At 45.4% G+C, this 14,288-nt stretch overlaps 1 protein-coding gene across 1 annotated transcript in view; it reads right to left on the bottom strand.

The window, feature by feature from the left end:
- LOC139839080 (uncharacterized) overlaps positions 1–7,678 on the bottom strand; it is a 125,409-nt gene extending 117,731 nt beyond the window's left edge. The window contains exon 1 of the mRNA XM_071829128.1: positions 7,391–7,678. Coding sequence (XP_071685229.1) covers positions 7,391–7,678 — 288 coding nt within the window. The remainder of the gene's footprint in view (positions 1–7,390) is intronic.
- Positions 7,679–14,288: the final 6,610 nt, after the last annotated feature.

A 14,288-nucleotide genomic window follows, 5' to 3' on the forward strand; every position in this document is an offset into this window, starting at 1 on the left:
ATGTTTTCTTTATTTATTTACTGGTTTTATTTAATTTGGAGAATTTTTCCTAATTATTGAATTTTAATTCAATTAAGAATAAAAGGAAATACTTAAATAACATTTATTAAATAATTACATTTTTATTAAAAATAAAAATTTCATATTATATTTTTATAGGACAGAGTTTATTTTTATAAGAATTTTTATATCTCATTTATATTTTTCTGAGTTATAATGAATTTTATATAAATCTGCAAAGTTTCAGCAATTTTCTGTAATTTAAAATAAATGGACAAAACGTTTGGTACCGTGGCAGACCCTAGCGCTAGACACTAACCCGTGGGGCATGTGCCACGTAGGCTGCCACGCAAGCGACGACTGGTCAAGTTTAACCGAGCGTTTGACCTCGCCGACGGTTAAACGCCGGCGGTCAACTGCAGGTGGCGCCGCCGATTTACGGCCTCCCCGGATGCGCAACTAACACCTACAGACTCCCCTCGACACACTGGACACCGTGGTGGTGCTAGATTTTCGAATGGGTCGCCGGAGCATCGTCGGCAAACATGCCCGCGGCGGAGCAACTCCGGCGAGACCCCGAAACCGAGCTACGGGCGACGATATGACGTGTTAAGAGGCTCTAAGGAAGCGCGTGTTCACCTTGGTACTGAGGGTATGGTCGATGTCATCGATTGTTGACGCAGACGGCCGGGAAATCGCCGATTCCGGCGAGGTGCTGATGAAGAAAATGTTGAAATTGGGCCGATTCTCAGCTCCCCTGGATGCGTACTTCCGTACAGTTGCTCTACGCATCGAGGCGCATCTCCTGGGCCACTTGCCGAAGTATGGGGCGGCTCCTATCATCGGCTTCTTCTCTGACTCCGGCGGCCAGTACATGAGAATGGCGAGAGATTAGGAGGGTCTGGGTGGAATTGGAGTGGTGGAGGTGAACAAGAACAACACGGCGGCCCTCCTGGTGACTTTATAGGCCTCGAGGTGGCCTAGAACGACGACAAGCGTCGGCGACGAGCGGCCAGGATACGGTGGTGGTGCGGCTAGGGTTTTCAATGCCCGAATCTTAATGATCCGATTGGCTGCGGACTCCACGGCAATGCCCTAGGGCTCTGGGGACGACGCTCGCATCCGACGCGTCCTTATCGGCGACGAGGACGTGGCCGGCGAATTCCGTCATGCTGTCTCGGTGGCGTTCATGCGGAGAAGGAGAAAGAAGACGACCTCCCCTCCACGAATCGTTATCCTGGGCTGGGTTGGGTTGGCGTTGGTGGGCTACTGTTGGGCTCCTCTGGGCTGTGCTGGTGGGCTACACGGCCAGGTAGTCTGGTAAGCCTCTCCTCTCATTTCCTTTTTATTTTTATTTTCTGTTTTCATTTTTTCTATTTTGAATTCATATTTGAATTCATATTTTAACTCTTTTCTATTTTGCAGGTGTCTCAATGATGTTATTTTAATGAAGATGTGGAGCAATAATTATTTCACTACTCTCCGAATTGAAGAAAATATTTTATATTTGATTAAATTCATACATGTGGCTTATTCAAAATAACAATTAGATATGAGTTTATATTCTCATTTTAATTTCCTTTTTCTTATGAATAAAATCCTTTGGAATGATTAGATGGAATACTTTGAACTCAAAGTATTTCAAAGGTTGTTATTAAGGCTTGGTTTCTATTTGAGGAATTTGTCACTTGCATATAATTTTATGTGAGCACTTGCTTGTTAAGGTCTTGTAGGTTTTATTATAATCCTATTCCAAGGTTAATACTAGTACTATATTTTAATAACACCTTGGAATACCTAAAGTAGGTACAACTCTCATCATGGGTTGGTCTTAGTTATAAGGATAAGTGGTTGATCACCACACATAAGTTTAATTTGTAGGGTTTAAACTAGGTTCATCTTATGCTCCTTAATTAAGTATAGGATTTAACTAGGGTGAATTTCTAGGGTTCTAATTATATTTACCTAATGGCAATTGGTTTGAATCTCAATTATGACCTAGGTTTATATTATGATCACCATAGTGATGCATAAACTAGGGTTGAGATATACTTCTAGTTTGTAGAGTTGGGATGACATCATATTGCATTTTCTAGGGTTTAATCTCCCCTAACCAAGGTAATATGGTTAGTTGCTTAATTGTTTCTGTTCTCCTTTAATTACTAAGGCTTGAGAATTGGTTTTACCTTATATCAATAGATTGCTATTATATCCTTAATCTATTGTTAAAGTAACTAAAGTAGTTATATATCTTTTTATAGTTAACTTTGATTCTAATGATGAATGGTTTCTTACCATATAAATTATAGGCTTAAACTCTAAGCTTTTCTTATGTGCTTATATCCTCTACTTCAAGTTCTTAGGGTTTATGATCACTACACAATTTATAATGATCAAGGTTTGGCTTCCTAAGTTATCTCTCAAGATTAAGGTTTCTCACTCCCAAGATTAAGTATTGTCTTGATCAACTAGATATAGTTTCTTTCTTAGATTATCATGAATGGATATGGTTAACTCAATAATTTATATCCCAGGAGAATACCTGAGATATACACTTATAATTATTCTCAAGGAATGATGATTTAATCAACTGAATATATGCGTAGGTCTCTCTCTTAATTTCTAGTGTTGCCTCAACTGAGTTAAGTGTAACACCATAGCTTGAGATCTCTCATATAGGAATAGTTATTCTAGGGTTTATGGTGTACTCCTAATATCTCCTTAGGTATCTAGGCTAAGGCTCCACTTGTCTAGTTTAGTTGGATTGGTCTTATTCTTACTTTATCAATTCATGGATATGATATTATTCCATTTGATCCTAGCTCATCTCACCACTCCAAGGTGAAATGGTTTGTCCTAATACATTAGTTTAAGAATTGTCATTGGTTCTTAATTAGTAAAACTAATGTTGGTATTTATGGTTTCTCTCATTTGTGAAGGACTTTAGTAACAACCTAAGGTTAGGCTCCATAGAGAATGATGTGATCATCAATATCTATGTTTAACATAAATTAGTTCTCTCCCTAGGGAATATCTTGAATAATATCCTAGGGTTCTTCTTAAAGATGATGACTTAAGGACAAGGATGTATATCCAAGGTTTAGCTCAAAGTTTGTCATTGCTCCTGATCTCTTAATAAATTACATATAACTCTCACCTTTCTAGGTTTGATGTATATTAATTTGGAATAGAGAAGAATATATACTTCTAGAGTTGATCTCCTTGTCTTGTTTCCAAGATTGAAATAGGATGAATACCATGAGGTTCATGGTAGGATCAATGATTAGTTTAAAGATATGGAAAAGATAAGTGAAAAATGGTTTCTTCATTTTATTGTTACATGATTTACCATTGAATATATGTTCATATGTTATGGCAAATAATACCATATTATGATCTTAATAAGGTCAAGTAATTGATCCTTGATTAATATGTTATTGTGTTGGTTTTAGTTCCATTTGATCTAACCCCTTAGATCAAATCATCTCTACCCAAAACAAGGTTTTAACAAAGTCACATCGATGTTTATAGCGCTTGATTTGATGAGCTACTTCAATTCCACCAAGATCAAGTGAAACTTCAGTTACTGTGACTGTTTTACTTTAAAGCGCGAAAATTCCCCGGATTTTCTATGCATGAATGCAATGCACACATCTGTTTCCTCTATTTTTGTAACCTCAAATACTGGGATATTACAGGGTGGTGGTTGGATGAGAGTGGAGGAGGGGGAGGAAAAGTGTTGGCAGGCGGACACATTTTCCCTCTCGGTTGCTGTCCGCGCGATGTCCGCGCTACCACAAACCCGGCTCAAATTTGGACCAGGTTTGCTTCGAAACAGACCAATCCGCCGCTCAAAGTCCATTTTTGTACTGCGTTGGGCCTCGTTTTCGCCCTCCGCGAACCCCAACAGACACAATACATACGGATGCGGAGAGCCATTGGAGATGGCCTAAGAACATCTCCAGCCGTCTCCCCGAAGAGGCCCCCGACAGCCCTTTTTTACATCCGGACGGTGTTATTCAGCCCAGCCGTGCCCCCGGCTCCTTGTTTCCCCCCGGATTTTGCCTTTAATCCATCCAGAGAGCCCAGGCCATCCCTGCCCCTGGGGTGCGCTCGGGGACTCCGGATGAGAGAAAAGCGGGGATGGGCCCGCTCTGTCGGCGAGAGAACACACGAATCCCACCACTTTGTCGACGCAAATCCCCCCTCCCCTCTCATTGCTCTGTCGCCGCCGGCACCACCGCTCGCCAATCCGCGGGTTGGTTGCCCGAACTCCGCCGTCCCTCCACCCAGCAGCCTATATTCCGCCACCCGTCGTGCCCTCTGCCTATATTCCGCCGTCGGGCAACTCCCTCGCGTCGCGCCTCGTCGACACGCCCGGCAGGTGTTCGTCCAATTCCCTGGTCGGACATGGACTCCGATGAGGAGGAGGAGCAGATGTTCGCCGAGCTCTTTGAAAAAGAAATGGCAGCCGCCGCCCAAGACGAGGAACACATGTTGATCCTAGTTTGCCTATCCGGCTTGTACGCCGAGTCTGCCATCGGTCGCCATGGTGGGTTTAGCAGCCAGGGATGTTTATTTCTGAAAAACGCCCAACAACGGGCGTCTACCGAGGAGACGGCTGGAACTTCAGCGCTCCCTGGTCGAAAATTTCATCCAATCCGACGCTAAATAGCGCCGGATTTGGTCGTGGGGAGCGCCAACGGCTGGAGATGCTCTAAGGCCGAATAGTTAGAGCCCCTGAATTATAGTTGTATTAAACAACTATTAAGGAGGCATGCAGCAAATCGATGGCTGGTGGAGTAAAAGATATCACATAACTAGCTACGTAAGGATAGTTCTTCCGAGCTATATAAGGATGTGTGATTCAGTACGCATTTTTCACGGCCTGTTAGGATGGTCTATTGGATACTAGTACAAAGTAGAAATAGAAATCACACGTACGATGTGACAGGTGCATAGGGCCTAACACTGCATGCCGGTAGGATATGATTGGGATGGATCAGAATGGTTAGACCCAAAGCCATGTTTAGATACGGTGGTCATTCCTGAGTTCGCTGCACAAGACTTTCATAGCCTCCTTAGCATCTTTGTGAATGCTTCAGTTAGTCCCATATGATTTGAACTCTAAAAATGTCAAGGCGTGTGTACAATTTTGACTTACCAGTACAAACTTCATGGAAATGACAAGAGACAAAAATCAAGATTGTCAAATCTTAAATTGTGTCTCTAAGCTAATCCCACTTTTGGAAAGCCATCTACATTGTAGAACGTGAAGTAGTACTTGTTTAGTTCCTGGTGAGTTCTTACTCGGTGATATTTCACACCGACATTTTCGCGCTCCCTGTTTATTTATTATTACTCAAGAAATGTAAAATAGAAGTCAGAAGCATTTCTCTTCCAGACGATTGCTAGAATCCACCTGACTTGCGCCCATGTCTACTATGGTTTTCAAGTAAGTATTACGAAGAGTAATTCAGCTAGCAAATGCAAAAATCAAGTCAAGTACTCTACTCTGTAATTTAACTAGTACAAGGCGGCAGGGCACGACTGCGTGGGCGACCGTGGGGCGCGTCCTGAAGGTTGGCTTCGTGCGGTGGCGATGGTGTGGTGCGACGCGGGCATGTCTTCTTCGCCTTCGTGGATAGGCTTCAACGACTTGGGTTCGGGTGAACTCCGCGCGAAAGCACTGCATCCACTTCGGTTGGTGCCGGCGATGTCGGCGTCCTTGGACGTCGTTCCCCTCGTTGGAGGCATTGTCGAGGAGCTCCTTCACCTCCCTTGTCGTGTGAAGCCTCAGACTCTCCGGGTGAAAACCTGAGCTTTGGCTTTCGCTAGAGCGGGCATCGGCGGCGCCATCGTCGTCTCCCTCTTGGGGGCGATGCCTTGGAGGTCTGGTACTCCGCTAGGCAAGTTTTGGCATGCTTTGTGTGGTATCTGCCTCGCCGGCCAGGCTGGTGCGCGGTCTCGGGACCGGTGTGGACGCCGGAGCGGCGGCTCCGGAACTCTCCTTTCTTTGAGTGTCGCCCCTTCTAGCTTGGGCTGAAGTGTCGTCGGCTCGTAGTGTGCGCGGCCTCGGGGCCGGTGTGTTGTGTTTGGGTGTTTTTTTCCTGTTCTCGCCAGTGTGCGCGGTCTCGGGACCGGTGTGGACGTCGGAGCGGCGGCTTCGGGAGCTTTCTGTTTTGGGTGCTGCCACTTCTTGCTAGGGCGGGAGTGTCGTCGGCTCGTGTGGTGCGCGGTCTCGGGGCCGGTGTGTGGCGTTTGGGTTGTACGGTTTTCGGTCAGTTTTCCTTATAAACTGACCAAATTTCCCTCTTCTTAATGAAAAGGCAGTGCTCCTGCCGGTTGCTCCAAAAAAAAAAAAACTAGTACAACATGCGTTGGGAGCGGCTACGGCGACAATGAGCAGCGTCAAGACGGTCTCCATGTCAAACGCGACCTCCAGGGTCATTCTACCTTGGTCACCTTGGCCAGCGTCTAGTATAAGGTAGCTCAACCGTTCGTACATGAGCTAATTAAGGTCGACAGGCTTCTCAGCCAAATCATTAGGTAGCGAGAAAGAGAAAGACAGGGGTTGAAATTTCCCCCAATTTATTCCTTCTTCGAGTAGGAAAGACTGTTTTGTTGTAGGTATGTAGCTGGATTTTAATTGAACTTAACTGTGTGTTTAGCTTGCAACTTGCATGCTTACTTCGTTAAGCGTATGTGAAAGCGGAAACTGCAAATGGAGTCAAAATCTATATATATGTAGCCTTTTATTTTTAATAATTTGAAAATCATACTTTAGAGTTTTAAAGGAATTTGAAAAAAAATTCTTGGATGTAACCAATGATGTGCACTAAAAAAACGTGCAAAATCTCAATGTAATTTTTTTTTCTATTTTAGGCTACACAAAAGTAACAAATGTGTGAATATGAGTAGAGTGAATAATGCAATATTTGTGCTCACCAAAACTATACGAGAGTGGATTTTGTACTTACACGTATGGTTGTGGGTGTTTCCGTCACCGTCCATTTATATTTTAATATTTATACTGACTATGGTAGATGGAAAGATTCTTTTCTCTTTCCTCTTTTTATCCGAATCTCAAAGCATAACGGATGGTGACGGAAACATCCACACCCATGCGTGTGAGTACAAAAGTATTTCCCAAAACTATAAAACATGTCAGATTTTATCTTTTTTATGTAGTGTATGATTTAAAAGATTTTATATTACCATTTTGCATCATTGTAGAATACATCATTGGCTACATTCTGGATTGTTTCTGTAATTTTTTGATAATTTTCATTTTTTTAAAAAAAATAGAAAGCTACATGTAATTCGGTCTCCATTTGTCCACTATTATCAGTCGACAAGTTATCCCCAACGCTCCAATGAAATCCCTGACGTGCCCACTGCCCTGGAGCAGGTCGTCAATCTGACAAGAACAACAAATGTTGGCTATGGTACGGACACGACGACCGTTGACCCCATGAGCTGCCAGAGCACGCCGCGGCAGAGCGTGCACGTCGGCCTTCGCGTACTCCGACTGCCACGCCCTCGCCACGGCCGACTGCGTGTACGCCACCAGCATCGCGTCGCAGAGCGCGCGCTCCACGTCGTCGTCGGTGCCGGAGACCGCCGGCCGCGTTGGCGAGTGCGACGATGGAACGGCAATGCGTGTGACCACTTCCATTTCTTGGACTGATCGATCGAACGGCAATGCATGTGGCCCTTTTCTTGCCCGACCTTGCTTTGTACTCCGTTCGGCTAACCAAGTAAACGGACTGGCCTTCTTTTTCCGTGTCTCCCCTCACTCGATCGGCTCATCCAGCTATGCTTTTGTACGAGCTGCAGTAATGCTATTTCGTAAAATCTTTTGGCAAATTTCCTTCTTGTCGTGGCAAATTACTTTAAGTTGGAAGTGTCTTATGTGTCCTGGTGCTTAGGTGTGGTTCTTTTATATTTTTGTACTTTTCCCGTGTAGTTGCAAAAGATTGCTTTGCTACACTCTCTTTTTCCACTTGGAAAAGAAATTTCATACGTTTGCTTGTAGCTGCGATTTGCTGAGCTATATGGAATGTTAGAAACACTACTAGGAAAATGGCTATAGGTGGAGAAAACGTTGCCGGCGCACCACTATTCTGCCGCGCCGGTGGCAAGTGGTGCCGGCGCACCACTTTGTCGCCGCGCCGGCGATGACAGCACACTGCCGGCGCACCAGCCAAGACGCCGCACCGGTGACAAACTGAGGCCGTGGCTTCGCTCGTCCGAGCTAGACCCAGCAAGTATTGCCAGCGCACCGTCCCAGGGGTGCGCCGGAATTCCTCCGGCGCACCCCTGGGACGGTGCGCTGGCAATACTTGCTGGGCCTGGCCCGCACCAATTTTAGCCGGAACGGCTGTATACTGCCGGCGCACCCAGGTCCTGGTGCGCCGGCAGTAACCTGGGATCTTATTTCTGCACACCTACCACTCCCCACTACCATTACTCCACTTCTCCACACAAACCCGAGCCTTCTCCCAATCCAGCTCATTTTTGCCCATTTCTACCACCAATTTAGCCAATTTGACCATACAAAATCATATTTTTTGAGCAAATCTTCTCTTCCTACATGCATCTTCCACATCCCCCTATGTAGATCTAGATCTACTATCCCGCATTGACCGCTCAATCTAGATCTAGATCTAGAAAGTCGGCTTCCATACGCCGTTGTCGCGGCGCGTCGTCTCGATCTCATCGACGAATATATCAAACAAATAGGTGATTAATGAACAAATTGAGGAATGAAATCGACGTATGTTGGACATTTGAAGCAAAGCTCTCGTGTGTGGCATATATATATATATATGTTGTGTTTGTGCTTGTGTGTGTTGGCGTTGAAAATGAGTTGCCAACGTTGCGCCGAAATGTTGATTCGTTAAGTTTCTGTTTCGGCACATTTCTGGCGCTCCTATGTCCTATCGTGTAGGAAGGTCATGCCGAAATTTTCCGTGAAAACTACCGACGGATGCATGGTTCTAATCAATTATGTAATCTTACCATGCAGGCGATAATGGTTATCGAGATGAGTGAAAGCATCGTGATGAGATATCTGAAACACGCGATCATCGACATGTATGAAAATAACCGCACGGAGGTATTGTGTCCGTGTCGGAGATGCAAACGAGGGAAATGGTTTGACCCGTATTCAGGCAAATTGCAGGGGCACCTGCTCACTAATGGTTTCATGCATGGACACACTCAATGGATGAGTGATGATGGCGCGGAGATCAATGGGGCGACGGCAGCAGATGGTAATAATGGCCGGCAAGAAGGAGCGCATCATGATATTGATGACGATGAAGAGTTTGTCGCACAGGACGATAACCTTGACGACGACAATAACCTTGACGACGACGAAGAGGTGCCGCTAGCTTCAGTCGTGCGGGACCCTCATCTTCAAGATCTGCTTCTCGAAAAGACGAAAGGCGCCAAGCGGAAATCAAAGCTTGAGCAACTCGAGATAGACTCGAATACTCCGTTGTACGACTCAGGTCGCGGGTTGGGGGAGTCTCGCTTGAGAGTAGCTCTCGATGTGCTGCAGATGAAGGCGAAACACGGATGGACGGACACAAGCGTCGACGACATCCTGGAATACGTGAAAGATCTCCTTCCTGCCGGGAACACGTGTCCTGGTAGTCTAGCCGAGGCCAAGAGAATCACGTGCCCTCTCGACTTACCCCACGAAAAGTATCACGCCTGCATCAACGATTGTATCATGTATCGCAAGGAGCACATGGACAAGACCAAATGTCCTGTGTGTGAAGCTGAACGGTACAAGAAAGGGAAGAAGAAAGCTCCTCGGAAAGTTGTGTGGTACTTCCCGCTCGCCCCCTGGCTTCAACGGTTCTACGCGGACCGCAAGGAAGCAAAGCTCATGCGCTGGCACGCTGAAAGAAAGGAGGCAGTGTTGAATGATGAAGAGCGGATTGAGCACCCAGTGCTGACGCACCCTTCGGATGCAAGCCAGTGGAAAGCATTAGACAATGAATTCGGAAGTTTTGGGGCAGATCCCAGAAACATCAGGTTGGGTGCGAGCACGGACAGATTCAATCCGTTCGGAAACCAGAGCAGCACACATAGCACATGGCCCGTGTTTGTATGGATCTACAACCTCCCGCCCTGGCTGTGCATGAAGAGGAAGTACATACAGATGAGTATGCTAATTCAAGGGCCGACACAGCCAGGAAACGATATCAACATGTATCTCGAACTATTAAAGGAGGAGCTTGAAACGTTGTGGGCGGAGGAAGGGGTAGATACATGGGACGTCGTCGCGGAAGAATATTTCCCTTTGAGAGCCGCGTTGATCACGACGGTGCAAGACTACCTCGGATACGGTTACATTTCGTGCCAGGTGTGCCATGGACACAAGGCATGTGTCAGGTGCATGGAAGAGACGATGTTTTTGCAGCTTGGTAAGGATCCCGGCTCTTCGAAAACAGTTTACATGGGGCATCGAAGGTGGCTACAGAAGACTGACCCGTGGAGAAAGCGTGGAGATCTGTTCGATGGTACAAATGAACCCCGAGGACCTCCACGTAAGAAGAGCGGCGAAGAGATCGATACATTACTGAAAGGTTGGAAGGAGTGCCCTGCGCCGGGAAAGATTCATCAAAAGCCTGGAGAGAAGAAGAAGAAAAAGGAAACGACGCCGCTCATTGGTGTATGGAAAAGGAGGTCCGTGTTTTGGGACTTGCCGTACTGGAAAATTCTCGATACACCTCACTGCCTTGATGTCATGCATATTACAAAGAACATGTGCGAGAGCTTGCTTGGCACTCTTCTCAACATGCCGGACCGGACCAAAGATGGGCCGAAAGCAAGACACGACCTGAAAGTTTTGGGAATCAGGGAAGAGCTTCAGATCCCGGCGGCCCAAGAGGGACTGTCGGAGGAGGAGGCGGACGGCGGTCAGAAGCGCAAAAGGATTAAGCAGCCAGACTATTACTGTCCCCCCTCCTGCTTCACTTTTAGTCCGGCCGAGGTTGATCAATTTTTCAATTGCCTTCTAGGAGTCAGAGTGCCCTTCGGTTACTCCGGGCTAATAAGCAGATACATGGACCCCAAGAAACGAAACTTCAGCGGCATGAAGTCTCATGACTGTCACGTGATGATGACGCAGATTCTTCCGGTTGCAATCCGAGGTATAATGGATGACCATGTCCGTGCAACGCTGACTGGGCTCTGTAACTTCTTCGACGTCATAACTCGGAAGTCGATAAGCGTGAAGAAACTCGCAAGGCTCCAGGAAGAGATCGTGGTGATCCTATGTGAGCTTGAGATGTACTTCCCGCCTGCATTCTTTGACGTGATGGTCCATCTGTTGGTCTATATCATGGATGATATCGTCAGTCTAGGGCCGACATTCTTACACAACATGATGCCGTTTGAAAGAATGAATGGGGTCATTAAAGGATACGTTCGTAACAGGTCACATCCGGATGGAAGCATCATCCAGGGCTGGCTCGCCGAAGAGTGCATCTCTTTCTGCATGAATTATCTAGACATCGAGGACCCTGTTGGTTTGCCTCAAAACAAGCACCTCCGCAGGTTCGAGGGAGTAGGCCACAAAAATGGAAGGAAGGAACTGCACGTGCACATGTCTGGTCGGACTTCCGACTTTGACAGGGCCAACTTAGTAGCGCTACAACACATTGACTTGATCGATCCTTGGTTGAAAGAGCACAAAACCATGATAGAGAACAGTGGCAAACCGATGATGACGGAAGCAGAAATATACAGAGAGCACAACTCCTCTTTCGCGCGCTGGTTCAAAGACCACATTGATGCTAATCCCCCACCAATGGATTCTGACAAGGATAAACTAGTATTGGCCTTGTCACATGGCCCCGCGCCCAACATCATGACTTACCAAGCGTACGATATCAACGGGTACACATTCTACACTGAAGAAAAAGACAAGAACAGTGTTTACCAGAACTCAGGGGTAACGATGGATTCCTGGACGGGTGACCTAAAGACTAGATACTACGGAAGAATCGAGGAAATCTGGGAGCTTAGCTACGCTGGGGAGAAAGTGCCGATGTTCCGTATCAGATGGGCTAAGAGCGTCACAAAAGAAGACCGGTATTTCACCACCATGTTTCTACCCGAAGACACAACATACACCACAAGAAGAAGCAGGACCACGCTACCGAGGTCAGGTCGACCCTTCAAAAGAAGAAGTCACGACACGGGGCTAAATTATTCAACGACGAGCAAGAAAAGCAAGAAGAAAGCGAAACACTCTTCTCAATCGATGATGTAAAACTTTATTTGCAATCTATAACTCATATTTTGTGTAATTCATAACTACTCATATGGTCATGGACAATATTTTATGTATGACTAATTAATATTGTGTTGGTCAATATTTTGTGTGTATGTAACTCACATATATATCTTTTTGTTTTTGCATAATTAATAACACCCATGCATATTTGCTTTGTTTTCCTATAACTCAAATATAATAGTCATGTATGTATAACTCACATATGTGAATAAAGAAACATAAAATAAAGAAAACTAAAAGAAAAAAGGAAATAAAACAATAAACCAGAGCCTAGCTATCTGTGGATTGGGTTAAGTCGCAGCTATAGCAGACTAGTCTTATTGCCGGCGCACCAGGGTATTGGTTCACCGGGGACAAGGTTGTCCCCGGCGAACCAATACCCTCGTGCGCCGGCAATAAGACTAGTCATATGACTTAGTCGTTTCGGCCGAAACCCATCTTCCCCAAACCATCTCTCACAACCCTAGCTAACCGCACCGCCACCGTCACGCCACCGCCGCACCCGAGCCGCCGAGAGGAGGAGAGCCACCGAGAGGAGGAGGAGCAGGTGTCTCCACACCGTCGCCTCGGAGAGGAGGATCGAGCAGGCGCCGGCCACCATCGCCACCGTCGCGGCGGAGGAGGAGGAGGGCGTCGCACACGCGCCGGCCACCGTCGCCACCGTCGGTAAGAATCGCCCCTCTCCCTTCCCCTCATCCTTCCCCGACGCCGCCAGGATCTCCTCCACCTTCCCTCCCTCCCCCTCTTCCTTCCCCTGTCCCTCCCCAAATTCCCCTCTCTCGCATCAGTTCTTGCAGTGGCCGAATTTGCAGTGGCCGAATTCTTGCAGTAGTAATATGGAAATGGGGGAATTGGATGCTCTATTCTTGTCACATTCAAAAAACATGCCCTAATTTTAGTTCTTGCATGCAGTAGCCGAATTTTGCACACACTGCCATGCATTCTCAACACTCTAGAATTCTTGCAGTATGAAAATGCTTGCAGTATGACATGTTTGATGTGGTTAACATTGCAAGAATGATAACCTGTATACATGTGTATTAAATGATTTTAGTTCATTATTGCTAGCTAGTTGATTTAGTTGCAGGTTGTAGTAGCTAAAATGTGATAAAACAAAGCTGCTACTGTAATGAAAATGAAAATGCAGTAGCAAGGTTAAATGAAATGATGAAATGATGTTAGCAATTCTCTGGTTCATTTAGCTAAAATGCAAAAAAAAATACTTGCAGTAGCAAGGCTAAATTAGTTTTGTTGCAGTAGCAAGGCTAAATTAGTTTTCTTGCAGTAGCTAGGTTCATTTAGTTCATAAAAAGAACAAGTGTTCTCTGGTTTGAAAAAACAAAAGAAAATGAATTTTTTATCTGGTTTGAAATTTAGTTCATTTATCTAGGCTCCTATTGTTTTATATATTGATCAAAATAAAAATGACCCCGGGCAGAGAGTTCTCTGGTTTAAGCAATGAGATAAAAGTGATGTTGCCTGATGATTTACTTGATGGATTGCATTGCATTGCATATAGAAAGAATGTTCCCTGGTTGCATTGCATTGCATTCATATAGTTCTCTGGTTTAAAAATGCTACTGCATTTATTCTCTGGATCAAAAAAGAAAGAATGCTACTGCATTTATTCTCTGGTTTAATAATGCTTAATGAAAAAATGTACAAACCCACCAAGGCCCTTCTGCTTGATGCACCAGTTTTGGATTATGGTTATTTAGTTCAGAAATAATTTGTTAGCAGTAGGATTTAAATGCTGATGGTTTTGTATGTTGTATGCTCTCTGCCATAGAGTAGCTCCTGATGTAAATGCTGATGGTTTTTACAAGCTGATTTAAATGCTGATGGTTTTTACAAGCTCTTGATGCATTTATTCTCTGGTTAGCAGTAGGATTTAAATGATGATGGTTTTTACAAGCTCTTGGTGCCAAAGAGTAGCTCTTGATGCTGATGTAGCCAGAGAGTAGCTCCT

The sequence above is a fragment of the Lolium perenne genome, chromosome 4 (genome assembly GCF_019359855.2).
Source record: "Lolium perenne isolate Kyuss_39 chromosome 4, Kyuss_2.0, whole genome shotgun sequence".
NCBI lineage: Eukaryota > Viridiplantae > Streptophyta > Magnoliopsida > Poales > Poaceae > Lolium > Lolium perenne.